This window comes from Macaca fascicularis, chromosome 9, assembly GCF_037993035.2.
Source record: "Macaca fascicularis isolate 582-1 chromosome 9, T2T-MFA8v1.1".
Classification (NCBI taxonomy): domain Eukaryota; kingdom Metazoa; phylum Chordata; class Mammalia; order Primates; family Cercopithecidae; genus Macaca; species Macaca fascicularis.
Window position 1 is genome coordinate 109,974,895 of NC_088383.1, and position 27,106 is coordinate 110,002,000.

At 54.3% G+C, this 27,106-nt stretch overlaps 2 protein-coding genes across 54 annotated transcripts in view; one reads left to right on the forward strand and one right to left on the reverse strand.

Moving 5' to 3' along the window:
* PDZD7 (PDZ domain containing 7) overlaps positions 1 to 16,273 on the reverse strand; it is a 24,092-nt gene extending 7,819 nt beyond the window's left edge. For 4 of the 50 annotated variants that reach the window (XR_012418108.1, XR_012418105.1, XR_012418109.1 and 1 more), the window contains exons 1-12: positions 16,205 to 16,273; positions 15,124 to 15,514; positions 9,352 to 9,492; positions 8,843 to 9,017; positions 7,622 to 7,798; positions 7,211 to 7,358; positions 6,012 to 6,072; positions 4,233 to 4,628; positions 3,508 to 3,705; positions 1,394 to 1,490; positions 1,036 to 1,083; positions 268 to 443 (exon numbers count right to left, since the gene is read on the reverse strand). Coding sequence is in view for 19 of the 50 variants with exons in the window: in XM_065521296.2 (XP_065377368.1) it covers positions 268 to 443; positions 1,036 to 1,086; positions 1,394 to 1,525; positions 3,508 to 3,705; positions 4,233 to 4,628; positions 6,012 to 6,072; positions 7,211 to 7,358; positions 7,622 to 7,798; positions 8,843 to 9,017; positions 9,352 to 9,492; positions 15,124 to 15,349 (1,881 nt within the window). In the remaining 31 variants the exon portion in view is untranslated. Of the gene's footprint in view, positions 1 to 267; positions 444 to 1,035; positions 1,087 to 1,393; positions 1,526 to 2,027; positions 2,277 to 3,507; positions 3,734 to 4,232; positions 4,629 to 6,011; positions 6,073 to 7,210; positions 7,359 to 7,621; positions 7,799 to 8,842; positions 9,018 to 9,351; positions 9,493 to 15,123; positions 15,515 to 16,204 lie in introns of those variants that run through there. The other 46 variants (XR_012418085.1, XM_065521296.2, XM_065521294.2 and 43 more) reach the window with 28 other exon arrangements.
* Positions 16,274 to 17,548: 1,275 nt separating this feature from the next.
* On the forward strand, positions 17,549 to 25,390 carry SFXN3 (sideroflexin 3). Of its 4 annotated transcripts, none has more exons than XR_012418137.1 (11): positions 17,549 to 17,620; positions 18,781 to 18,944; positions 19,580 to 19,754; positions 20,086 to 20,180; positions 20,506 to 20,640; positions 20,802 to 20,887; positions 21,159 to 21,286; positions 21,465 to 21,514; positions 22,748 to 22,797; positions 23,279 to 23,326; positions 23,593 to 25,390. XR_012418137.1 is itself a non-coding variant. In XM_065521303.1 (11 exons), exons 2-11 carry the CDS (start codon positions 18,784 to 18,786, stop codon positions 23,687 to 23,689), a joined length of 966 nt encoding a protein of 321 aa, XP_065377375.1. In that variant the 5' UTR covers positions 17,549 to 17,620; positions 18,781 to 18,783; the 3' UTR covers positions 23,690 to 25,390. The 4 variants fall into 4 exon arrangements, 1 of the variants encoding a protein (XP_065377375.1); XR_012418138.1 differs by having other exon boundaries at positions 21,159 to 21,246; XR_012418136.1 differs by having other exon boundaries at positions 20,565 to 20,640; positions 21,159 to 21,246.
* Positions 25,391 to 27,106: the final 1,716 nt, after the last annotated feature.

Here is a 27,106-nt window from a genome sequence, read left to right on the forward strand (position 1 = left end):
GTTTACCCTCTCATGTTCTTTTTCTTCACAGCTCTTCGTGTGACTCATCACCATGGGTGTTTTGGTTCTAGTGATTGTCTAGCTCTTCTTCCTGTGAGCTGGCAGATGTGTGTGTGTGTGTGAGACAGGGGTGACTTCTGATTTTACTGACCACTAGCCTCCTGGCATCAAGCCCAGACACTGGTCAGTGGACAGTGGCCTGAGTGAATGATAGGCTGGGAGACCGAAGGACCGTGTGCCAAGGCTGCAGGCAGGATGGAGGCTTACCCGGGAGCAGTGGCGGGTGACAGCCAGCACCTCATCATCAGTCAGCAGCCTTTGGGCCAGGTCCTGAATGAGGGGCCGCCGGCTCTCCCAGGCCTGAACCTGCTCATCCACATTGGGCAGCTGGCTGCAGGGACTCCTGGACCTGGCAGACAGCAGGGCCCGGCCCCTCTCCCGGTCTGCAGGGCAGGAGCCAAAGGGCGTGATAAGGAGCCAGGAGTCATCAGGGGAGGGGAGAGGGGCTTCCCTCAGCAGGGTTGGGCCCCGTAACTGGCCAGCTGAGAGCCCAGGTGCCTGGGGCAGAATCCTAGCCTAGCCTATATGCTCCCACTGTGGTTGCCCACAGCAACCTGCCCACCAATGCAGCACAAACCCCAGCCCCTCAGCCCCAACGTGGACCCCTATACCAGTCTGTTTCTTAATGGGGTCTTAGCCCAGTGCCCCCAGGGCCCCCTGAACATGCACCATCATAGTAGTCTGTTCCCCACTGGAGCCCCAGCACAGGCTCCCTCATCACCCCCAAATATATCTTTGGGAGTCCCAACACGAGCTCCTAAAATGCACACCAATATCTGTCTGCCACCCTATCTTTCCTAGTAAGCTTAGTCCAATTCTTTTAGCTGCCCCCAATACGTACTAGTCTAGTTGCCTGATCCCCCATGCTTGACCCTGACTGAGTTTAGTCCAAAGCCACTTAGCTGGCCCCCAGCATGCACCCTCATCTGCCACTCTACTGTAAACCAGGCCTTGGTAAAGGGATGCATGAATTACCGCGTCTCAGTCTCCAGGTGACAAACTTCTGCACCGGGCCCACGCCCCCTGCTATGAAGAAGAAAGAGGCTCAGCTGCAGGTCTTGGCCCCCAGTCTGAAAATGGGGGTCAGGAGGGCTCAGGACAAGCTGGAATGGAAAATTCAGACTGGAAGTAGGTGTAATGGGGAGGCAAGAGGCTTGGCCCTGAGGGACTTGAAGGCAATGCTCAGGCTATGGACTTCCTTCATAGGCAATGGGGAGTCAGGACGGTTTTGGATCAAGAGAGGGTGCAGTCTGAGCTCTGCTTATGCAAATTCACTTGGAAGCAAATGTATGAAGGGAAGAACCTCAGGGACAGAGCTCAGAGAAGTACCCACCTTCAGGGGACGGAGGGAAAAAGAGGAGCCTTGGAAGGAGATAGAGGAGTAGCCAGAGAGGTGGGAGGAGAACCAGCAGAGGGCAGGGCCTTGGGAGCTGTGGGAAGAGAGATGGAGAGGGGCCAGGCAGCCCTAATTGGAAGGGATTATGTCTCCCATGGTACAATCACCTTGAGACCCCAGAACTTCCCACCCCAGGGCGAAGCAGGGTCCAGCTCCTCATCCTCTGGTTTTGTTGATCCGACATCCACCCCCCTCTTCTGAAAACAGCACCCTGATTTTCTCCTGGGGACCCACCCCGCTCTGTTCTTAGCCCATGTACTCCAGGGTGGGTATATGACCCAGGCTGGCTACCAAAAGCACTTTCTCTCCCACATCATAGCGATTTATTCTGCATGGCACAGGATCTCAGCTGGGCCAGGGACAGCCTACCCTGGGACTTCAGCTGCAACTATTTAAGGAGAAGCACTTTCTCCTGGGGTTGCTATGCAATAGAGGCCATCTTACCCCCAAGTCGGCAAAGCCCACAACAGTGAAGCCAACTCACGGGAGAGATGGAGCGGGGAGATGGAGGGGGACAGATGTCTGATGATGTTGCTCAGATGTTTAGACCCAGCTTAAATCAGTAGCTGAACCAAGATGTGCTTTATTTTTCTTTTACTTTTTTTTTTCTTTAGAGATGGGGGTCTTGCTATGTTGCCCAGGCTCGTCTTAAACTCCTGGGCTCAAGTGATCTTGCTGCTTCAGCTTCCAGAGTAGTTGGGATTGGCCAGGTGCGTTAGCTCATGCCTGTAGTCCTAGCACTTTGGGAGGCTGAGGCGGGTAGATAGCTTGAGTCCAGGAGTTTGAGACTAGCCTGGGCAACATGGTGAAACCCCCATCTCTGCAAAAAAATACAAAAAAAAAATTAGCTGGGCATGGTGATGCACACCTGTCATACCAGCACTTTGGGAGGCTGAGGTGGAAGGATCGCTTGAGTGCGGGAGGTGGAGGTTGCAGTGAGCCGAGATCACGCCACTGCACTCCAGCCTGGGAGACAGAGCAAGACCCTGCCTCAAAAAAACAAAACAAAATAGTTGGGATTACAGGCGTGTGCCACTAAGCCTAGAAGAAATGCTTTCTAAAGCTAGTGTGAGTTGAGTTTCTGTCACGTGCAACTCCAAGAGTCTTAACTCATCCACCCTTGGTCTAGTCTCTGAAACTCACCAGAGGGATGAGAGGGCCTCTTGTGAGTATCCTTTGGCAGACCCTGACATGGGTACAGCCTGGGCGAGGCCCTTCTACCTGGGCTCTGATCTAGAAATGGCTTTGCTCAAGGATGCTTCTAGAACTGAATTGAGCAAACAGAACTCTGACCAGGGGAGGTGAAGCCAAATGCCCTAGGAAAAGTGTGCTCTACCGCTGCCACCACCAAGAGCACAGGGATCTGATCAGAGCTCTCCCACATCCTTGCTGTGCTATGATTCATCAGTTTTCCTTTCTATAAAATGGGGAGATGAGGCAGTATAACAATGACCACTACATTTTCTGAGCACCTTCTGTATGCCAGACAACGTACTAAATGATTCACATACACTAATTCACTTGCTCCCCACTACTCTTAAAGAAATAGGTATTACTGGCTGGGTGTGGTGGCTCATGCCTATAATCCCAGCACTTTGGGAGGCTGAGGCAGGTGGATCACACGAGGTCTGGAGTTTGAGACCAGCCAGCCTGACCAACATGGTGAAACGCCCTCTCTACTAAAAATACAAAATTAGCCGGGCATGGTGGCACATGCCTGTAATCCCAGCTACTTGGGAGGCTGAGGCAGGAGAATCACTTGAACCTGGGAGGGGGAGGTTGCAGTGAGCTGAGATTGTGCCATTACACTCCAGCCTGGGCAACAAGAGCAAAACTCCATTTCAAAAGGTAATAATAATAATAATAAAAGAAAGAAAGAAAAATAAGTAAGTATTATTACCCCCATTTTACTCATGAGAAAGCTCAGGCTCTCAGGAGCTGAGTGGGGACTCAGCTGGTAAAAGGCGGAGTGGGATCTCAACTCAGAACTGCTGGATGCCGAAGCTAGTGGACTTGACCTTGTCTTCCTGTTTGATCAACCCACTACTTACCTTTCTCTATGTCCAGGTGAGGGCAAGCTTTGGCCGGGATCCCGCTGTCCAGTGTCCAGGCCTCTCTGCGCCCATCCCCTGCTAGCCTCCCCTGACGCCCTCCCTTGAAGAAGAGGTTCATCAGCGTCTTGGAGCGCTGCAGGGCACCCTTCTCCCCAGGGGACCCTGACTTCTCCTTCTTCCGCTGCTTCTTCTCCTCTGCAGACAGGAGGGAGCAACCGGGGTGCTGGAGGGATGGGCAGAAGGGAAGGACGAGGGGCAGGGGTGTGGAGAGGGGCAGAGAGAAGGGAGAGGAGAGGGCAGACAGGATCTGCAGCTGTGCGGGGGTGGGAGTGCGGTTCCTCTTCCGACTTTCTGACCCTTTCCCCCACCGCACAGCTGTGGCTATGTAAGGAATCTCCATTGAGGCCCAGTTGGAGAAGGGCACACATGCGTGCATGTGAGTGTGAGCGACTGTGTGTGTAAACAGGCCTGGGAACTCCAGGATCCAGGGGCTGGGGTAAGGGCTGGTTCGGGGAACAGGCGCAGAGACTAAGGGTGAGTATGGGGTCCAGGACTAATTTAAAGTGGAGCCCACAGCAGGGTCTGAGCAGCCTGGAGCTTGGGTTGGGCAGGGGCTGCGTCAAGGCCTGGGGCAAAGGGAGGGTTGAGCCCAGGACAGGGTGTGAGGCAGGTTGTGGACCAGAGGCTGTGGAGGGAGCAGCAGCCACCCATCCCCTACGTACCCCACAAGGTCAGGTGGCTCTGGGAGCGCGTAATAGGGGGCCGGGGTCGGCTGAGGGCCAGTAGCAAGGCCGTCTTGGGGGACTCAGAGAGGGCAGAGTCAAGGCGGCGGCCGTGGTGGGGGCTGTCCGAGCGGATGGCGGTGTCCCTGAGGATGACTGTGGGCCGCACGCTGCACCAGGTCTCCACCCGGCCCCCGGCATCAGGCTCCGTCTGCATGGCTGTGTCGGCCCGCCCCCAGCCTGGGCCGCGGCCGCCGGGCTCCTCCGGCCCCAAGCAGTCGTCCAGGCGGTCCGAGGGCAGGGAGCCTGAGCTGTAGGGGGCGCTGGAGGCGCACGAAGAGACGCTGGAGCTGCTCTCAGAGGCCGGGGACAGCTGCTGCAGCACCCCGTTGCTCACTGTAGGGAGTAGGGAAGCCAGGGGTCAGCGGGCTTGCTTCAGGGCCCTACTGGACTTGCATACCACTCTTGGGCTTAGGGTTGGAGGAGGCAAGGTCAGGCAGCAGCCTGGGTTAGAACCGCAGTGGTGTGGAACCCGCTGCTCCGAAATGCTGCCACTGACCTAAGGCATGTCACTTCTCGAATCACCTACTGGGACTCCAGACCCTAGGAGAGCCTGCATTTTATCCGCAGATTCTCAGAGGGGAGCCCAGAAATAGCTCTAGACTGTGTGAAGGGTTTTGGTCTTCTTCTTTCTTCTTCTTTCTTTCTTCTTCTTCTTTCTTCTTTCTTCTTTCTTCTCCCTTCTCCCTCCTCCCTCCTCCTTCCTCCTCCTTCCTTCTTCCTTCTTTTGTTGTTTTTGAGACAGAGTCTCATTCTATGGCCCTGACTGGAGTGCAGTGGCATGATCTTGGCTCACTGCAACCTCTACTTCCTGGGTTCAAGCGACTCTTGTGCCTCAGCTTCCCAAGTAGCTGGTATTACAGGTGTGCACAACCACAACCAGCTAATTTTTGTATTTTTAGTAGAGATGGGGTTTCATCATGTTGGCCAGGCTGGTCTCGAACACCTGACCTCAGATGATCCACCCACCTCAGCCTCCCAAAGTTTTGGGATTATAGGCATAAGCCACCATGCTGGACTTTCTTTTTTTCTTTTCTCTTCTTTTTTTTTTTTTTTTTGAGACAGTCTCTCACTGTGTTGCCCAGGCTGGAGTGTAGCTCCTCGGCTTACCACAGCCTCAAACTCCTGGGCTCAGGCAATCTTTCCACCTCAGCCTCACAAGCAGCACAGACCACAGGCCCTCACCACCACTCCAGTTAAATTTAAAATTATTATTATTATTATTTTGAGATGGAGTTTCACTTTGTTGCCCAGGCCGGACTGCAATGGCACGATCTCTGCTCACTGCAACATCTGCCTCCTGGGTTCAAGCAATTCTCCTGCCTCAGCCTACCGAGTAGATGGGATTACAGGCATGGGCCACCATGCCCGGCTAATTTTGTATTTTTAGTAGAGACGAGGCTTCTCCATGTTGGTCAGGCTGGTCTCGAAGTCGTCACCTCAGGTGATCTGCCTATCTCAGCCTCCCAAAGTGCTGGGATTACAGGCGTGAGCCACCATGGCCGGCTTAAATTATTATTTGTAAAGAAGAGGTCTCCCTATATGGCCCAGACTGGTCTTGAACTCCTGTGCTCAAGCGATTCTCCCACCTCAGCCTCCCAAAGTGCTGGGATTACAGATGTGAGCCACCGAGCCTGGCCCTTTTCTTCTTCAGAGGTCCGGGTCCCACCCTCAGGCCTCCACCCTTTCCCTCCAACCTTGGAGATCTGAGCCACTTACGTCGGTCCAGCCAGCAGTACTCAGAAACCATCTCTTTGTAGGCAGGGTACCGGCCGGTCTCCTGGGGAGGGGATGGTGGGCACAGGAGGGAAGGGGGAGCAGTGAGGATGGAGAGTGAGAATGGGGCGGGGGTGACACGATGGGAGTAAACGTTCAACTTCATTTCTGTCCTCCAAATTCATCATGCTCTGGCCATACAGGTCACTTTCTTTCTGAACAGGCCAAGTTCCTTTGTACCTCAGGGCCTTTGCACCTGCTGTTCACTCTGCCTGGAGGCCACCCTGACCCCAAGATACAGGGGCCTTCCTGAATTACTCCATTCCATCTCTCTATTAATTTCCTTAGAGCATTTGTCAACATCTGCAAGCATCTAGTTTATTGATCTGTCTCCCTCCAGTAGCAGAGAACTTATCTGTCCTGTTCACTGTTGCAGCCCCAGTTCCTGGCACCGTCGCCGGCACATAGCGGGTACCCAAAAATATTGTTGAATGAATGAGGGGCAGAGTGGGAGTGAGGAGAGATGTTTGGGCTAATCTGAGAGGAAGGAAAAGGAAAAATTGGATGGAGGAGAGGTAGAAATGGGTGGGGGAGGGCAGCAGAGGAGGCACCCAATGAAGGTTTCACTCCAAGTGAAGGCTTGGGGAAACAGAATGGTAGAGCAGAGGCCAGGGCTGAACACCAGGGGAGAGTGAGGTGGCATCTCCTCCAGGAGCCGGAATGAGAAGACCTGATCCTCAGACAAGTGTGAGACCCACATGAATAATGAATCGAGCCACCTCCTGTGAAATCCAACCTCTGGCCCCAGCCCAGCCCTCCTTGCTCTATGCCCTGGGGATGCCCACCACCCAGGTCCTGCCCAAAGCCACAGCCGCCACCCCTCCCTTCTGGGCAAGACATTTGTTCCTTTCAACCCTAGGCCTCCACCCTTCATAAGAAAGGGGCACCACTCAAGCACTGTGGGGAGAAGGACTGGAACCAGGCCCAGCCACTGACCAGCTGAGTAAGTGACCTGTTTGTGAGTTGCTGTGCCTCTCTGAACCTCAGTTTCTTCTTCTTCAAAATAGGGATGAGAACAATGCCTGTCTACCTTCTAGTGGCTGTGGGAACGTCATAAATTGCCAAGCATAATGAAGAAGTAGGGTGGCCTGGGAAGCCCCTCCTCTAGCCTCGCTTCTCCCTGCCCCCACAGTTCTGCCCACCTTGATGGTCAGCATGATGTGCGTTTGGCCCTTCAGCACCTCCACGGCCTGGCTGTGGCTGATGTCGTCAAACCTGACACCGTTGGCCGCCAGGACCTTGTCCCCCACCTTGATGCCGTTCTCCTCGGCCAGCCCACCATGGTCCACTCTGAAGCCAGACAGGCATCAGTCTGATAGGCCCCTGGCCTGCCCTCCCTCACCCCGCTCCAGACCCCCTTCTCTTGGACACAAGACTATACCAGTCAAGCTCCTTGACCCTCCTACTGGGGCCTCCCTTCCCCTCCCAGGCCCTCACTGAGACAGGTGGTTGGCCAGGCCTCACTTGCTGACCATCCCCACATCCCAGCCTAGGCCCTACTCCATGCCCCATTCTCAGTTCTACCCCAAGACACTTCCTGCCTCAGCCCTCACTTGGACACGTAGATGCCCAAGCCAAACTCCTTGCCCCCACGGATGTTGAAGCCCAGGCAGAAGTCGTCAGAGGTTGTGTATAGGTGGACGATGCGCCGGACACCATCTTCTGAGCTGGTGTCGGACGGTGTCGAACCGCACTTCTCCACTACCAGGCGCCGATTCACCACATCCACCCTGGACAACAGCAGGGGGCCCTCAGGCGGGGTCCTCCATCCGCTGCCACCCACCACCCTCCCAGCAGCTCTGACAACTGCAGGGAAAGTGGGGGTTGCCTTTGGGGGACTCCCCAGGCCTGAGACCTGCAGTGGGACATAGGTTCATTAGCTGGGAAAGCAGCCTAAATCGCCTCTTTTTATTGAGTAGCTGCAATGTGCCAGGACCATTCCTTTTTTTTTTTTTTTTTGAGACAGGGTCTTGCTCTGTCCACCCAGGCTGGAGTACCATGGTGTGATCACGGCTCACTGCAGCCTCAACCTCCTGGGCTCAAGCAGTCCTTCCACCTCAGCTCAGCCTCTTGAATGGCTGGGATTACAGGCACATGCCCACCATGCCCAGTTTTTTTGTTTTGTTTTGTTTTAGACGGAGCTTCACTCTTGTTGCCCAGGCTAGAGTGCAATGGTGTGATCTTGGCTCACCACATCCTCCACCTCTGGGTTCAAGCGATTCTCCTGCCTCAGCCTCCCGAGTAGCTGGGATTATAGGCATGCTCCACCATGCCTGGCTAATTTTTTATTTTTGGTAGAGACAGGGTTTCTCCATGTTGGTCAGGCTGGTCTTGAACTCCCAACCTCAGGTGACCCACCCGCTTCAGCCTCCCAAAGTGCTGGGATTACAGGCTTGAGCCACTGTACCTGGCTTTTTTTTTTTTTTTTTTTTTTTAAGAGAAGGGGTCTTGCTATGTTGCCCAGGCTAGATCCCAGTTCTAATCCTTACAGCACCCCTGTGGGGAGGTGGTGTTTTGCCCCCGGGTTTCACAGCAGGAGCAGCAGCAATGTGGCAGCAGGACCACTGGGATCTGAGAGAGCAGAGCCATTGGAGGAGGGCAAGGGAGAGATGTGGTCTCTCCTTATTTTGGGGTAAGGCCTTTGGATCCCCTGCATTTCCTGAGCCTGTGAGCAGGAGGAGCAGAAACCTCCCCACTCAGTGGGTTTTGCATGGTGGTAGGGCTGGGGTGGGCTGGGGCAAGGCCAGGGCTAGGAGGAGGGAGTTGCTGCTCACCACGTGGTCTTCTCCTTGGAGAACTTGATGCCTGGCACGCGGCCCATACGCCGCACCATCATGTGCAGGTGGCTGCTGCCCGTCAGCACCTTCACAGCGCTACCCATGGTGATGCTCTCCAGGCTTAGCCCGTTCACTTCCGTGATCTTGTCCCCCACGCACAGGCCAGCCCGCTCTGCACCACAGGATGGGAGTGGCTGGCATGGGGCACTCGGGAGAAGAGTCCCCAGGGTGGGGGCTGAGCCTCCCCCATCAAATGGAGCTCCTTCGGGTTCAACTGATCTCCTCAGTCAGAGTGGGGATTGTCAGAGCAGGGGCTGAGTGTTCCCAGTGCCTAGGGATCTGTCCCTTAAACCATTCTGCCCTGAGGGTGAGCCCTGTCCCCCCGTCAGTCAGGCCTTCCAGAGTTGGGGACTCTTCCTTCTGTCCCTGACAGCAGCATCCCCTGCAATTCACTGAGGTTAGAGTCACATCCTAAGCCTGGACTTCAACCTGGGGGTTCCGCTTACCTGCACTGCTGCCTTCCTCCACTTTGCTGACGAAGATGCCCAGGCCATGCTCTGAGCCCCCACGCACGCTGAAGCCCAGCCTCCCTGCTGGACTCTTCTCCACCCGGACTGAATGGATGATGTCACTTTCATCACTGTTGGCTGTGGGGACAGGGATTTAGGGATGCCCCCATGTTCATTGTGGGCACTGAGGGCCCCTGGGTTCCCCAACTTGGGGCCTGCAAAGGCTGGGTTGCTGGGCACAGTCACACAGGCATATAGGGGCCTAAATGCAGTGGGGCAGGTCAGCCCATTTCTAAGGCCCCTCTGGGTGATTTTTATTTTATTTTATTTTAAAGTAACAGGGTCTTGCTCTGTCATCCAGGCTGGAGTGCAGTGGTGTGATCATTGGCTCCCTGCAGCCACAAACTCCTGGGCTCAAGTAATCCTCCTGCCCCAGCCTTCCAAGTAGCTAGGACTACAGGCACACACCACTGTGCCTGGGTTATTTTTAAATTTTTTGTAGAGGCAGGGTCTTTTGTAGAGGCAACTTTGTTGCCCAGACTGGCCTCAAACCCCTGGCCTCAAGCAATTCTCCCACCTTGGCTTACCAAAGTGCTGGGATTACAGGTGTGAGCCACATGTCCTGCCCCCTCTGACTGATTTTGAGGCCATGGGCCGGGAGGGTGTAGAAGAAGGTGAGATCAGTGGGACAGGACTCTATGCTAAAGACACTATTCTCTAGCTGGGTGTAGTGGTGTATGCCTGTGGTCCCAGCTACGCGGAAGGCTGAGGCAGGAGCCCAGGAGGTCAAGGCTGCTGTGACCTGTGTTCACACCACTGCACTCCAGCCTGGGTGACAGAGCGAGACCCTGTCTCAAAAAAAAAAAAAAAAGAAAGAAAAGAAAAAGAAAAAGATGCTGTTCTCCTTCCTTCCTAGTGTGTGTGTGTGTGTGTGTGTATCAATGCTTTCTGAGCTTCACATGCCCATGGGCCTGGGGGAAGCCAAATTAATAAACAATTCTGTTACTCCGAGAGTCCGATGGACAGACAAGAATGTTCAAGATTCTGTTCTATGGGGCATAGTTGAGGGTGTCTGGCCTCATCAGCTTGCAGCATAAATTAGTATATTAGCTCTATCTTCAAATGCTTGTAGAGCTACCCAGTGGAAGGCATTAGATGTTTTCATCTGTGTAAACAGAACCTGCCCGCAGTACTCTTGCTCACATAGTGGAATTAGACAGAGGCAGATTTTGTCAGGAAAAACTTTCTAAAACATTCAGCTATTGGAAATAGAATGGGTTTTCTTTCTTTTTTTCCTTCGAGACAAAGTCTTGCTCTTGCCCAGGCTAGAGTGCAGTGATGCGATTTCAGTTCACTGCAACCTCGGCCTCCCAGGTTTAAGTGATTCTCCTGCCTCAGCCTCCCAAGTAGCTGAGATTACAGACATGTGCCACCCACGCCCGGCTAATTTTTGTATTTTTAGTAGAGATGGGGTTTCACCATGTTGGCCAGGCTGGTCTCGAACTCCTGACCTCATGATTCACCTGCCCTGGCCTCCCAAAGTGCTGGGATTACAGGAGTGAGCCACTGCCCCAGCCTTGAAATGGAAGGGATTTTCTAAGACAGATAGTAAGCTTCCCATCTTTGGAGGCATGCAAGCTGAGACCCAGCAAATCTCTGGGATGTTATGGAATCCCTGAGCGCCCTTCCATCTCTTAGACTCTGTGATTCTAAGAGGAGTCAGGGTTCTAGGAACTACTTGGCTACATGCGGAAAGAAACCCCAAGCCACACCACACTGCAATATGTATGTGCCCAAGGCGGTCCTCTCCATCACGCTGGGGAAAGTAGGGGGGGAAGGGGGTTCCTAAAGGCTGAACCCGTCAGGTAAGGATTCTTTCTTTTTTTTTTTTTTTTTGAGATGGAGTTTCACTTCTTCTCCCAGGCTGGAGTGCAATGGCTCAATCTTGGCTCACTGCAACCTCCGCCTCCTGGGTTCAAGCGATTCTCCTGCCTCAGCCTCCCCAGTAGCTGGTATTACTGGCATGTGCCACTATGCCAGGCTAAATTTTGTATTTTTAGTAGAGACAGGGTTTCACCATGTTAGCCAGGCTGGTCTTGAACTCCTAACCTCAAGTGATCTGCCTGCCTCGGCCTCCCAAAGTGCTGGGATTACAGGCATGAGCCAAGGCACCCGGGGCAGTAAGGTTTCTGTAAGGACTCTGATGGGTGGGATTTTGATGGGTAAGGGGAAAGGGAGTGGCACTGATGAGGGGGAAGGAGCCAGGGATGCTCAGCTGTGGGCCCTTAGGAGGCCTTCCAGTTACAGAAAAGCAAGAAGGCTGGAGGGGTAAGTTGGGTCCCAGGTGAGAAGCTGAGATTTCTTCGTGGGTAAGGGTTACTCTAGAGGTGTTTGACAGGGAGAAATCACACACACACAGACACACACACGCACACACACTCTTCAATTTGATCTAAGAGAAGTCAGGTTACAGGGCACAGCCAGGGCAGCTCGGAAAGAAATCCCCAAGGGCAGCTTGTGGGGAGGGGTGGTGCAGGACAGATGTGGGGGGCCAGGGCTTTCCCAGCTGATTAGATTACACAGATCTCAGGCCACTTACAGCCTTAGCCAAGGAGCCTTTTGCTCCCTTGCTCCCAACCCTCTCTCCTCAGGGCCTCACTGGGGCCCCCCTAGGGCCCTGGGTCAGGGAATGTGAAATCTGAGGTTTTCCAGGAGTCTGGGCCCTGCAAGGATGGAAACTTCTCTACCTCCACTGCCCCAGCCTCTCCTCCAGGTGCTCCACTGCAGCCCCGGCACTATCCTTGCTTCTGCTCTTGCCCCCTTCAGCTATTCTTTATACAGTACCCAGAGTCAGCTTTTACATTAGATCATGTCTTTTCCCTGATTAAAAACTTCAACACCTGTTCCTGCTTCTAGAACTCCAGTCTCCTCACCATGCCTTATAAGGCCCTGCCTGGGCTTCCCTCTGCCCACCCCTCCGCCCTCCCTTCCACCCTCCCTCCCTCACTGAGCTCTGGCCACCCTGATCTTCCTGTTCCTCGTGGAGGTCAAGCCCTTCCAGTGTCCCCACTGCCTGCAGTGCTCCTGCCCAGGCCTTTAGAAGGTCAGCTCCTCTTCCTCATTTCCCTCCTGGGTCAGACACCACTTTCTCGGAGAAGGCTTCCTGGAGTATCCTACCCCTCCTCCCAGTGATTCCCTCTTGTAGGGCTTCTCAAAGCGTTGTGCTGTATCAGCAGCATCAGTGTCATCTGACAACTTGCTAAAAACAGGAATTCTTTCGCTTTACCACAGACCCACTGGACCAGAAGCTCTGGGACTGAGTCCTGCAATCTATCCCTGAATGAGCCTTCCCGGCAATTCTGAGGCATCTGAGGTTTGAGAAGCACCATTCTATCATATCATCAGATGATCACCTTCTGACTCTTCTCATCCTTTGCCATTGTTTGCTTATTTGTCTTATTTATCTGTCTCTTTTGACTGGACTGTAAGCTCAATCATGGTGGGGACTTTGTAATTCTCTTGTAGTATATCTCCAATATGTTGGACAGCACTTGGTATTTGATAAGTATTTTTTTGTATAAGTGAAAGAGTAAATGGATGAATGGATGGACAAACTAGGAGAGTGAGGAGAAATGCATTAAGGGTAATGCTTTCCTGGATTAAAGGTAATTCATTTTCTCTGGGACCAGTTGAGTTTAAGGAGCTGGTGGGGTCTCATGGGGCTGATGTAGGTGGCAATGTCCCTCTTCCCATTGTTTATTCCTTATCAGCTACTTTACTCCCGGGGAGTGATCTACATAATAATATGGGGCAGGGTTCCAGGCTGCGGGGACTTGGAAGATGTCTGCGCTCAGGCAGAGGGGAGAATTCTGAACTCAGAGGGTCCCAGCCCAGTCAGAGGAGAAGCCAAGTGGTCAGAGCAACTCCCCAGTCCCTCACTTGCTAGGAGATCCTGCTTCCTTGGCTGCACAGTGGCACTTGCATGAGGCAGAGGGAGAAAGCAATCATGAAACCCTGGAAGAGGATCTTTAGAGGGATGGTATAGGCCCGGCACAGTGGCTCAGGCTTATAATCCCAGCACTTTGGGAGGCTGAGGTCAGAAGATCACTTGAGCCTAGGAGTTCAAGACCAGCCTGGGCAACATGGTGAAACTCTGTCTCTACAAAAAGTAAAATAAAATAAAATTAGCCAGGCTTGGTGTTGCATGCCTATAGTTCTGGCTTCTCAGGAGGCTGAGGCTGGAGGATCACTTGAGCCCAGAAGTTCAAGGCTGCAGTGAGCTATGATCACACCACTGCACTGCACTTCAGTTTGGGCAGGTGACAGAGCAAGACCTTTTCCCTCTAAAAAAAACAAAAAAACCAAAAAGACAGTATAAACAGCCCTTGCATCATACATGGGCAAAGGGAAGGGGGGAGAGGGAGAGAGAGAGAGAGACAGTATTCGAGGGAGTATAGCATAGTTCTTTTCATAGAATGGGACTAATAAAGACTGCTGTGGTGCCTGCTTCCCTTTTCCCCAATGTCTCTTAACTCCCCTGGAGACTTCTGCTCCCTGAACAGAATGACCTCGGTGACCCTCAGCAGTGCCCTGTTGCTCACCAGAGGGTGAGGCACAGACTGGTGTATGACAGTGGTGAGCGTGCCAAGCCACTGGTGGAGGAAAGCCTGCTCCCTGAGCAACATGCCCACCCCTGTTTCGGTGGCCTAGGGAGGGGAACAGAGATGCCCCGCTGGGTCAGAGCGGGAGGAACAGGGCCGCTGGATCAGAGCGGGAGGAACAGGGCCTGAAGAGTCTAGTCTGGGATCCAGCCAGGGCAGCTCTGCTGGCCAAGAAAGAGGAGAGGAGCTGGAGATATTTATCTGGTCCTGCCCACAGAAAGCCCACACTCAGGGGGCCTGGCTCCGCCCCTGGCATTCAAGGTCCTGTCTTGCTCACCAGCTCTTAGTCGCCTCACATCTGTCACTGCAGCCAGGCTGGCTCCTAAGTGCCCACCCACCATGCTCCATGCTTTTCATTTCCAGCTTTTGTTGGTGATAGCTCACCCCTGCCACCAGCTGTTCTTGTTGCTCTGTCCTGCTACACTGTAGTTTTCTGGAAGGTGAAGAGGGAGCCTGATTTCTCTCTGGGTCCCTTGTAACACCTCCCCAGGGCTGGTATAGAATTGGTGCTCCATGAAGCGGCATTAAGCAACTACATAAGCTTAGGTCTCCCCTTCCCTGATGGAGCTCCCTCTCCACCCTCAACCCTCCTCTTCTGAACATTTGCTGTGCTGCCTTCATTCCCCTCCTTCAGCACTGAAGCCCTGAATTCTGTCTACCCACTTGGGCACTGACTCCTCGCAGCCCAGCACAGAGCTTGTCACACAATGTACTGGTTGATGGAGGATGTCCTCCTTTATCCTGCCCTATCCCCCAGAAGTACACACAATGGATCTGGAGAAGGGCAGAGCCCATGGGAGAAAGAGGCCAGTTCAATCCCCTGCCTTGTCCACCTGGGGCTAGCATACCACACGCATGCCTTTCCCTGCTGCCATGGCCTTCTCTCCCTCCTCTGACCCTTCTACCACCCTGGACCCCTGCAGGATTGGCCTGGAGAAGAAGCAGGTGAGGAAGAGTGTATGGGTTCCCAGGCTGCCTGCCACCTCCCTGTGACTCCAATCTCTTGAATTCCCCCATTCATACAGGCTCTGCCTCCTCCTGCTGAGTTCCCACTGTCCCCTACCCCCACCCTCCCCAACCCAGGCTGGTGGCTGGGTCCCACCCCCACCTTCGATGGGTGAGTTGATGAGGATGACGCGTCCCATGGGCGATGAGGCTCGGATTCCGCGGGGGGGCCCGCTCAGCAGCCGTTGCTGCTTCCTTAGCAGGTATCGCGTTGCGGTGGAGCCTGAGTCGCTGCCTAGGTGGCCTCGGGAGGAGAGGGAGCTCAGAGAGCCGGAGCTTAGGTCTCCTAGGCCCAGTGGGTCGAAGCCCACTGCGAAACCCTGCGCCATGGCGGCTGGGCTAGGGCGGCACCCTACAGGTCCAGAAGGAATCTGCTAGCTCTGGAGAGGCCAGCCCCGCGTGCTTCGAGCTCCATGAGCCTCTCTGCGGGGATGGGGTCTCAGTAACGTGAAGGCCCTTGCTTGTGATGCCTCTCAGCAGTGTGAGCTCCAGGCCTGGGCAGGGAGAGCAGGGATGAGGGAGGGGTGTAAATGTTTCCCCTGCTGCCCTCCAAAACTTCCACCCCTCCCTGCTGGTTTAAGCATCCTGCCCTCCCATGCCTTAGGCCCCCCTCCTGTCTCACCCCAGACCAGAGAACTGCCCCATCCAGGCACCATCGTGGACTCTCGCTGACTTTATACAAGACAGGTGGGAACCTTTCACCCCTCATTGCTGCTGGCGGCTGAGTCATCTACTCCCGTCCTCAGTCCTCAGTAGAGGTTGAGAGTGGGGTTGGGATTACTAAGGGCGCTGGGGCTTAGAGCGGTGTGAGACAAAAGAGAGGTCGAGACAGCTCATGGCATCACCTCTCTCCTGCATATGCGGGTATGGGGGTGGTCCGGGATAGGGTGGGGGTGGCGTGGGGCGGGCTGGGCCTCGAGGACAGGGCTTCAGGACCTTAGACAGCTGAGGCCGAGGAAGCCCCCCAGACACCCGCGGACTCCAGGCTGCGGCTCCGGGTCTAAAGAGTCTGCACGAACCTCTCCCAAGCTTGCGGGGAGGATCCGCTGGAGAGGGGTCCCACGACATCCCGCGCAAAACCCAAGGCCAATTCCCTCAGAGAAGCTCTGGAACCCAGAATGAAGCACCCCAATATCAACTCGGCCATCCAGGTCCCCCACCCCTTTGTGCCTGGTCCCCCTCACCTGGTCGCTGCTGTGGCGCCGCCAGCCTTGTCAAACCACCCTCCCGCGAGAGCTACTGTGGCAGTCTGCAAACCCCACCCACGCTCCGCGGAGGCTGCGGGAATTGCGCTGGCCTGCACCGCCCTGGGCTCCCATTGGCTGGTAGGGCCGTCAGTCATTCTATTCCGACACCTCCCTTGCGCTCCAGGGACAGACTGGTGTTACCTGGTCCCGGGCAGCGGAGTTCTTTACCCACCCCAGTTCTGGTTCTGACGCCCTAGTTCATCCCGCAAATTTAGGACTTGGGTCTCGGCTTGTTCCCCTCCCGCTAGAAGCACCTCTTCTCTGAGCCAAGACAGCTACCTGGGCTCCTGGAATTGCCACCCCTCCGTGGGCACCCTTGAGGCCTCCGTGGGGGGACGTCACCGGGCAGAGCGGGACGTGAGCCTGCGTTTGCTGCAGGCGTGCTCTGTGTGGTGACTGGGTGAGTTGTGAGTATGTGTGTGGCGGAGGGGGTGCCTTCTTCACTTGCATCCTCCTCCTCTGTCAGAAGGTGTCTCAGGCTACCCAGTTCTGGAATGGTCGCAGGGTGGGGCAGCTGGTCCCTGGACGGGAAGAATCCTAAGAATCCTTCTGATGCACTTATTCGGATGCAGACCGCGAGGTTCCTGGGGTCGTCTGCCCCTCCACATCCCAGGGGTGGGGCTACAGTCTGGGGTGCAGCGAGAGGGGTTGGGAGTGTAAGGAGACCAGGGACACAGTGGAGCTAGGGGTTACAGAGGAAGAGCAGGGAGAGGGCTGGGGACATAGAAGGGGCACAGGCACGACAGGAACAGGGCTGTGAAATGATGCAAATGCCGCGCTGCTACAAGAGGAGCTTGTGGATACTAGGGTAGGAGCCCAGGGGGGCAAGCAGCCAGAGGCCATTGCCAAGGCAGCCATCAAGTAAACAAGCCAGGTGGTAACCCGAGTCCCTCCCGGCGCGCCAGCAGAGGACCGCCCCTCCACACTGTCCACCTGCACCCTGGGCTTTCTCTCTGGGCACCTAGACCTCTTGCTGCAGGGCTGGGGGTCTGCTGAGGCCCGCCAGGGGACTGTAAACAAAGGGAGCAGCGCCCTCAGCTCCAGCCCCTCCTCCCTCTGGCTGGGGAGGGGGCCAGAACTGATCCCCGAGGTGGGATTGGCTCTGGGAAGCAGCTTAGGGCCTGGTCCCGGTGGCCCAGGCCGGGGTGGGGGGGATCGCCTCGAATGACACCCACCTCCCCCAGTTTCTGCCAATCCCCGTGCCCACTGGGTGGGCGCGGCCGGGAAGTTCCTGCCCCTCCCTGCTGGTCGGCGTCACGCGTGACGTCCCGCGTGATGGCTGGGAGGGCCCGGCGGCGACAGCGGAGGCAGAGAGGAAGGCAGTTCTGAGAGCTTCAGGGAGCCCTGGAAAGCGTAAGTGCTCGCTGTCCCTAGCTGGCGGGGTTCGGGAATGCGGGTCAGAGAAGGAAGCCTGCCTTGAAACTATCTGTCCTGGTGCAGTCAATATTTTCGGCTCTATGGAGGTCCACAGGGCACAAGGGAGGTTGCAGGGAGGAATGTCAGGGTGGGGCTGTGTGTAGTTACACATTCAAGTGTCTGCAGATGGGCACAATGTGCACCTGTAACAGTCTTTGAGGGCCGGTGTTACAGGACACCTCCACTCTGTATGTCTGGGCAGGGTGTGCATGATGGTGTCTTTGTGTGTGGGTATGTGAGTGTGAGGGGAGGGCGTGTCTGCCTCTGCGGGAGGAAGTGTGGCTGGAGAGGATTAGTCATTCTGTAGGATTCTGCCCAACTCAGCCAGATGGCTGCACCAGGTTTTCCTCTCTGTGCTGGGTGGAGGGAGCAGCCACTGAATCCTGCTCTTATCCGAAGGCAAGTGGTTCAGAGAGGTGGATGAGTGTCTGTGCCAGCCCTACCTGGCCAGGGACCAGGGAGAGCCTGGAGTCATTCAGTGTGAGTTGGAGAAAATGGATCTGTAGAGGGGACTTGTGTGTGCCCACATGCACACACATGGCTGACATCAGAGTTCCCTGATTGAGATCTGAAACAGATAAGCCCTGGGTGGCCAGTAAGGTCTTGCTCTCCTCCAATCAGGGACTGGAGTGTGGGATGTCTTATGCCATTTTCCAAAATAGCCTTGGGGATTTGTATCCAGGTCTCAGGGCAGCTGGGACCTAAAGCTCACCTGAGCATGGGTGTGTAATATATATGTTATATATTCTTGTGTGTCTGCAGTACACGTGGCTGAGATGTTTGTTGCTGCTCATGTGTCAACCACATACATGTAAATCCTCCCTCATGAAAATCTGTACCAGGATAGAGCACAAGGAGATCTGTTTTCCTGTTTCTGGTCTTCCCCTCCTCTTCCTCCAGTGGCTGCAGGTCCCTGGGCGGGGACATTGCTGAGGAAACAGCTCCTTCCCACACCCTTGCTTACCTTTCTGGTCACCTTGAGCTCTTAAAGGGACTGATGATAAGCTCAGGGGCCAGGACAGGGGCACCAAAATTTCCCCTAGCTGGAGCCCTTGGACCCTTGGACTCCCGCTCTGACCCTTGTGTCTGTCCTGCAGAAAATGGGTGAATTGCCTTTAGACATCAACATCCAGGAACCTCGCTGGGACCAAAGTACTTTCCTGGGCAGAGCCCGGCACTTTTTCACTGTTACTGATCCTCGAAATCTGCTGCTGTCCGCGGCACAGCTGGAAACTTCTCGGAACATCGTGCAGAACTACAGGTGACCACCCCCCAGTCTGACCCTGTGTGCCAGGATCTCATTTTCTGGGATTAATATAGTATGTCTTGTACCTGCCTCCTCAAGCTTGACAGTGACCCTGTCCCTCAATCCCCTCACTCTCTAGCCCCCTCTGTTGGCCAGAGCTTTAACCCAAAGGATTTTAGAGCATTTGGGTTGAGAAGATGGCACTGATATTTATGGGAAGGGCTGCTCTGTTTCACAAACCTCTACAGGGACCTATCCCATCGCCGGGTCACCATCTGCAAGGATAGAGGTGCTCAAAGTGGAGTCCCAGGAAGATAGAAGGGAATTCCCCTTATCTTTGGGAGGAAAAACTCTTGCAATGCTCGCAGCCATTTTTGACCCCCTGGAAACCACCATCACCCATGACCCAGCATTTTAGCAGAAACAGAAGGATACCCCTCTTCGTGTGGCTAGAAGGGAAATAGAAATAGGAGCCTCCACTTCTGGGAAACTTTGGCCCTCCTCCAAAGATAAGGAGCTCCCTTATGCTGAGACTAGAGGCTGAAGTTCCTGGTTCTCTGTCCAGAGTTACCCTGAGCTGGGCAGATGGGGCCTGTGAGGGTAGATCTGCCCCCTGGCATAGCTTGTCTGCTCCTTGCCAACTTCTGCAGGGCTGGCGTTGTGACCCCAGGGATCACCGAGGACCAGCTGTGGAGAGCCAAGTATGTGTATGACTCTGCCTTCCATCCGGACACAGGGGAGAAGGTGGTCCTGATTGGCCGCATGTCAGCCCAGGTGCCCATGAACATGACCATCACCGGCTGCATGCTCACCTTCTACAGGCAGGTCTTGTCCCATGTCCCCTTCTTGAGTGCCCTAAGCTAGAGCACGGCTTGACTAGGTGCTTCTTGTCTGGGCCAATTTGGTGAGTGAAAGATTGTGTTAGAATCCCTTCCATTCCTCAGAATTCAGCCTCAGCAGTTCTCTCACCCCAGAGACAGTAGGTGTGTTTGTATAAACGGGGGTGGGGGTACATAGGGGTTACCAGAGCAGGTTCTACGGCCATCAACTGGGTCCCTTCTTAGGCTTGGGGAGTAATTTGGTTTCATTACAGGGGTCTAAAGATGAGGGCCACTGTATGGGGGGCAGAAGTGAGTGTCTTTGTTCCCTCAGGAAGACCCCAACTGTGGTGTTCTGGCAGTGGGTGAATCAGTCCTTCAATGCCATTGTTAACTACTCCAACCGCAGTGGCGACACTCCCATCACCGTGAGGTGAGAGCCGGCCCCCTGCAGCAGCTGCACTGTCCCATCTGACCCTCTTCTCCCAGCCCACAGTGCCCTCTCCTTTCTCTCCCGCTCCCTGCAGTCCCTGCAGCCAGTGCTCAGCGCTCTCTCCTCAGCCTGCCCCACCCCGACTTACCCTGCCTAACTGAAAGCATGAGGTCCTCTTATGCATGCTGTGGGGGACCCACCCCTCTTCACAGGGTGTGACTGGGGCTCCCAGACAAGTTTACGCTGGAGATGGAGGGAGGGCTTCCTCTGCAAGAAGCTTCCCCTTTTACGCCTCATGTATTGAGGACTTGGCATATCCCTAAAGGAAAGGGCCACCTGCTGGACTCTTCACCTCTCCCCGTGACCTGGCTCTTCCACCCACAGGCAGCTGGGGACAGCCTATGTGAGTGCCACCACTGGAGCTGTGGCCACGGCCCTGGGACTCAAATCTCTCACCAAGGTAAAGGCCCCCTACTCCCCTGACCCCCCCATTCATCCTCTATCTGCCTCCTCCTTCCTCATCACGCCTCCAGTCCTGACCTATAGGCCCCCTATATCTCCCCAGAGTCCCTCACCACCCCATGGCCCTCAGGGCCACTGAACAACACCCTTCCTCCGCAGCACCTGCCCCCCTTGGTCGGCAGATTTGTGCCCTTTGCAGCGGTGGCAGCTGCCAACTGCATCAACATCCCCCTGATGAGGCAGAGGTGAGTGACCCTGGCTCCTGGCACGTGCATGCCCGGTATAATGTAGCACAGTGTCCAGTCATGCAGACCACCTCAGAATGGGGACATCCCTCTCCCTCCTCAGACATGAGCTGCTGGGCCCTGGCTCAGTCTGACCCTGGGATCCTCAGATGGGAGAACCAGCCTTTGAGTCTGGGGTGTGTGAGGGAACCCTGAGGAGCCGCTGCCCATTCGGGCATTGCAGGCGGGATCCGGGGCCTGTGATCTGACCCTAACCCTGCTCCCTTCACAGAGAGCTGCAGGTGGGCATCCCGGTGGCTGACGAGGCAGGTCAGAGGCTTGGCTACTCGGTGACCGCAGCCAAGCAGGGAATCTTCCAGGTGGTGATTTCAAGAATCTGCATGGCAATTCCTGCCATGGGTAAGGCGGGAGTGGCTGGGTGGGGCACAGGAGACTCTGAGAGAAGCAGGTGCAGTTCTCAGGGACTTTGGAGGGCTCTAGGGAGAGAGGGAGGAGCTTTGAGGGGAGTCACCCTTCACAGTTCCTGACTTTGACTCCACTACTAATGCTCTCCTTCTTGGCCCTGCTCTCCCCACAGCCATCCCCCCACTGATCATGGACACTCTGGAGAAGAAAGACTTCCTGAAGGTAGGCAACTCTACCTCTCCTGTCCTGGAATGGGGGATGGCTGGGAGAAGAAGTGACCAGGCCCCAACCCTCTCTCCAGCCTGGTCTGAGTCTCTAAGACTTGCCAGCCGTTCTCCTGACCCCTGCACCACCTCCTCCACCTTCATTCATTCAGCAAGAATGAACTGCGCTGGGGTGAAGGAACACTGTGGGGGCAGGAGGAGAGGATGAGGGAAGGAAACCAACTTCATCAGTGTTACTCCAGGGGCTTCTGATACACAAAGGAGGGGACTGTCATAGTCACACTTGATCTTACGCTCATTCTTTCACTCCCTAGTGCCTCCATACTAAGAGGTACACATGGGTGCACACACACACACACACACACAGAGACATGAACAGGACACGAAAGCAAAGCACAGGAACAAGCTCTGGCTCATTCACAGAATAATTTATTCACAAATGTATTGAGTGCCATGCACCAGGGATGTTTTAGGGCTGAGGAGACAGCACTGAACAAGGTGGTTATGGCCCCTGTCCTCCTGAAGTTTATAGTCTGATGCAGAAACCAATAAACAAGGAGGCACCCAATAAATACATTCTTAGAAAGTGTAATATGTATGTGCTTTGTAGGAAAGCAGTGGGACAGTGTAATTGAGATTCATGGGGGAGAGCTGTTTAGACAGGATGGTCAGAGAAGGGGTCTCTAAAGCCCCGAAGGATGAGGAGAGAGGCAAAGAATACAGAGAAGAGTGTTTGGAGTAGAGAAAATAGTCAGTAGCAAGGGCGCTGCAGCAGGAGGGGCTTGCACATTTGAGGAACAGGTTGGTGGTCCCTATGGCCAGAGCAAATTGAGAAGAGTGCCGAGGAAGAGACATGCTTGGAAAGGGTCAGATTCATGCCACTGGGATGGGAAGAGGTAAGTGGAAGTTCAGAGGAAGTTTCCTGAAGAAATCAGCTCCTGGAGGAAGTGAGGGAAGAAATAAAAGGGCCGGGGAGTGCCATGGCAACCAGTTCTGAGAGGTGAGAATGTGTCATGGGGTGCCAGGGAGGGTAATCAGCATATAGGACCGGCTGGAGTGGAAGGGTGCAATCTAAAGGTCCCAGCTCTGTCATTGCTTTGGGAGAAATAAAAGGGTCACAGGTCTAAGGGCTCCAAGGCAAGGCTGATGGGATAGGGCCATGGTGGGTGAAATGGGGTGACAGTGAGGCAGGGGACATAAGCCATTCCATTGTCTCTCTGTCTCTCCACAGCGCCGCCCTTGGCTGGGGGCGCCCCTGCAGGTGGGACTGGTGGGCTTCTGGTAAGTATGCAAGGAATTAGCTGGGGTGTGTGGGAGTGCTTTGTCCATGGTGGATGTGGGTAGGTATGAATTGTCTTTAAGATGTTTATAGACATCATCCATTCATACATTCAGTGGGTGTGTGTTTTGAACACCTATAGGGTCTACTTTGTGTGTTGGGGGCGGTCCCTGTCTTTGAAGGTCAAGAGTTTAGTGAGGGGGTTCCAGTCTTCATCTATAAGAGGAAACCATGGAAATGTACCTTTTGGTGCCATCCAGGACATTCATGCCCATTTAATTCCTGATTCTGCCACTTACTGGCTGTGGGGCTCTCTTTCCTCAGAACCAGATGTCTAGGTTGGGTTTACTATTCCTAAAAGGTCCTTTCAGCTTTTATCAATCTCCACCCTTAGGAGCTATCTCCAAGGATGGAGTGGGGTGTAGGGAGGGAACACCCTAAGGTCAAAGCTTTACAAATCTTTCCAACACTCGTCTCCCCCAGCCTGGTATTTGCGACCCCCCTGTGCTGTGCCCTATTCCCCCAGAAGAGGTAAGTGCTGTCCCTGGGCTGGGCGGGGGACTCTGGATTGGACTCTGCATCTCTGGGCCAGCTGACCTAGGGTCCTCCAGTGTGTTCAGGAGGCAGCCTGGCAGGCACTCCACGGATTCTGGGAGTGGGGGAATGACAGTGAGCCAGTCCTTCTGGCAGTAGAAGGAGAGGATTCTTCAGCCTGGGAGGAGGTGGGATGGCAATCCCTGGGCCTGAGTGGGGTTGGATGCGGGGGACATTAACCGGCCTGTGCTGTTCTATTGCAGCTCCATAAACGTAAGCAAGCTGGAACCAGAGCTGAGAGCTCAGATCCATGAGCAAAACCCCAGCGTAGAAGTGGTCTACTACAACAAGGGGCTTTGAGGAGGGTCAGCCTCTGTCCCCTCCCTCAGTTCCTTGGGCTGCTGCTTTAGTGGAGTCATGTCACCCCTGCCACTTGCCTATCTGCCTAGCACTGGGTAGGGGCCTTGGTGGGCAGATGGCCATTGAGGGTAGCAACCTATTAGGGTGGGGGAGGTACCACCATAAGGCTTTTCCTCCCCTCTCTGGTTTCAAAGAGCAGAACGCATAACCCCTCCCTCCTGTGCTTGAGTGTCCACACATATACATACATGATACATATGTGCATTTGTACATTGGGTCCTGAAAGCTAGGAGCAGGCATGCTAGCCTAGTATGTTCTGACATCTGGCTTCCCTTCTCAGCCTCATGTCTACCTGCCTGCCAGCCAGGCTACAGGTGGGACTTCCTTCTCTAAACTGTTATACCAGCCAAGTTATATTTGATGGCACCTCATCCCTTCTAGACATAGGAGGAGCCCCAGGATCTCAGGACATAGACTTATAGACACTAGTAGGCCAAAGTGGGCTGAATCCTTCAGGTTTCTGATATCTAGCTCCCCAAGCTGACTGGGCTGGCAGAGGAGAACATGTTTGGACAAGGGAGGCAGGGGACTTATGCATCCCTCAGTGCCATCCCCTGTATTCTGGAATAGCTCTGTTTCACCTCCTCCTCTCTACCAGACGAAGGAGCGCCTGTGTCCTGTACTGCCCTCGCTGTCTCCCCCAGCACCCTACTCGGCAGCGTGGGCATCTTCAGGCACAGTCTTAGGAGTTCCTGGTGTGCTCTGACATCATGACCTCAAATCTAAATCCTACAATCCCAACTCCTTTTCCCAAACAAAAAGCCACAGAGGCAGAGCAAGCATTCCCCTTTAAGAGCTCCCACTGCACCCCCTCCCAAGGGACACAGCTGTAGGAATGGTGCTTAAACTCCACAGGTATCAGAGAGGGTGTAACTAGGATATCCTCAAGGGCCGCTAGGCCCCGAATGTACAATGTTAAGACAGGGAATTTCGTGTTCCATTGACTTTTTTTTTTTTTTTTTTTTGGATGGAGGTTCACTATTTTGTCCAGGCTGGAGTGCAATGGTACGATCTTGGCTCACTGCAAGCCCCGCCTCCTGGGTTCAAGTGATTCTCCTGCCTCAGTCTCCCAAGTAGCAGGGATTACAGGTGCGTGCCACCACATCTTGCTAGTTTTGTATTTTTAGCAGAGACAGGGTTTCACCATGTTGGTCAGGCTAGTCTCAAACTCCTGACCTCAGGTGATCCACCTGCCTTGGCCTCCCAAAGCTCTGGGATTACAGGCACGAGCCACCGCACCCAGCCTGTTCCACTGACATTTCTTAGACATTCAGCAAAACCCCCACCTTAACCTCTTTTCTTTCTTGAGGGTTGGTCCTGTCCCTACCTCCACCCTCCCACCCCCTGGAAGAGGAAGGGCCCGGGCATCAATGGCTAGTCCAAATAAAATATGGGCTTGGGGATGGAATGGGTGGTGGCATTCCATCCCCAAGTGTAGTTAGATCCCAACTCCCATGACCTCTGGCTTCAGTGGTAGGTGGGGCAGGGCAGATAAAAGGGCTTCAGTGGGAACCTCTGAGAGCATTTGTTCCCCAAAGGGGAACTCTGAGAGTGAGAACTGATGCAGTTCCCCCCATCAACCGCCCCCAGTGATAACATCTATGAAGTCAGCCATTACTCAATAAACTGCAAACTTGTCTACTTCTTGGTCTTCATTTGATTCCATGTCCTGAGGGCCCAGAAAGAGTGCCCTGCCTGCCGTCTTCCGTCTCTCCCCACTGAATGCAGGTCTTGTCTCATTCCTCCCCTTGTGTAGGGAGCCTCAACCCCCAGCAGAGGGAGCTCTGAGATTAGAAAATCAGTCCTCCCACTATCAAACCAAGTATGTACTATAAGGTAGACAGGGAATGTAGATGCTTTCACCTTCTTTTTTTCTTTTCCTTTTCCTTTTTCTTTCTTTCTTTTTTCTTTTCTTTCTTTCTTTCTTTTTTCTTTGAGACAGGGTTTCACTGTATCGCCCAGGCTGGAGTGCAGTGGCACGGATCAGTGGCTCACTGCAGCCTCGACCTCACCAGTTCAATTGATCCGCCTGCCTCAGCCTCCCAAGTAGTTGGGACTACAGGCACGTGCCACCAAACCCAGCTAATTTTCTGTATTTTTTTTATAGAGATGGTTTTTGCCATGTTGCCCAGGCTGGTCTCCAATTCCTGGGCTCAAGCCATCCACCTGCCTTGGCCTCCCAAAGTGCTGGGATTACAGGCGTGAGCCACCGTGCCCGGCCTAGATAACCAGTTTTAATTTCATCCTGTCCTGTCAATCACTAAGCCCACTGGAATCCTTGGTCAACTCTTAAAGCTCTTTCTGCAGTTACACTTTTGGCCTTTGGCAATCCCCTTGAAAAGAGTCCTTGTATTTCCAAAAACTGCAATCACTTTTGCACCAATCTAATACTTTTACTGGAAAATCTATGTAACATAACCCCATCTAGGGAGTGAGGTACAGAAATCTCTGCAAAACAAAACCCTTAAGAACATTTTGTAACAGAGTTATCTGTGCTCCACAGATAACACTAAACCATGTCAGAGAAAAGATTGGCCAGGGCACTAGTGGGCTTCTCTGTCATCTTTCCTTCCTATTTCCACACCAGTTTCTCAGACACATCAAAAGAGTTAGCTATAGGGCACATCACAGACTCTCTAGGGACAAACCTTAGCCAGTTATACCTTCCAAACTGCCTCCTTATACTTGGAAATTTCCTCAGAAGTCAGCATTTGGGCTGAAGGGCAGCACCTTTTTCACTGGAAAGTGCTCTGCCCCATTCTCCTGTGGGCCTCCTGTCTTCCCCCCAGACCTCAGACTCCAGGAACCCTCTCTGGAAGCCCGCATTGGTGTCCTTGGCCTTCCCTCCCATCTTCTTCCCCTTGCCTGGCCTCATTTGCTCCAGAGCCCCCATCCTGCCTATTATGAAGACCGGAAAGACCACAACCTTCCCTCTCTCCCTGCCCATGTTCTAAGTCTAACCTGGCCATAGGGAGGTGGTCAAGTACGGATATCCTGCTCCTTTCCAGGATCACTGGAACCAATGACACAGGCTTCCTAAGGACAAGTAATCAGGGCCAGCTTCAGCTCTGGCACTGTGGGGCTCTGACAGACTCTAGCCTAGTCCTGCTGGGTCTGGTGCCCTACAAGTCAGAGCCAAGCCCCACTTCTTCTCAGTGAAGCTTGTCCATTTTAAGCCCTGCCCCCGGGCCCTCGCGGTCAAAGGTAAGCCACGCCCCTCTGGGAACAGACAGTTCAGAAGCAGAGTCCCGCCCCTGCTGTGGTCCCTGTCAGTCAGTTAAGCTAGGCTCCGCCTCCTTCCCGTTTCCCGAGCAACGGCTTTAGTGCCTCAGGCCGGGAGTCTCCCTCACCTTCCGG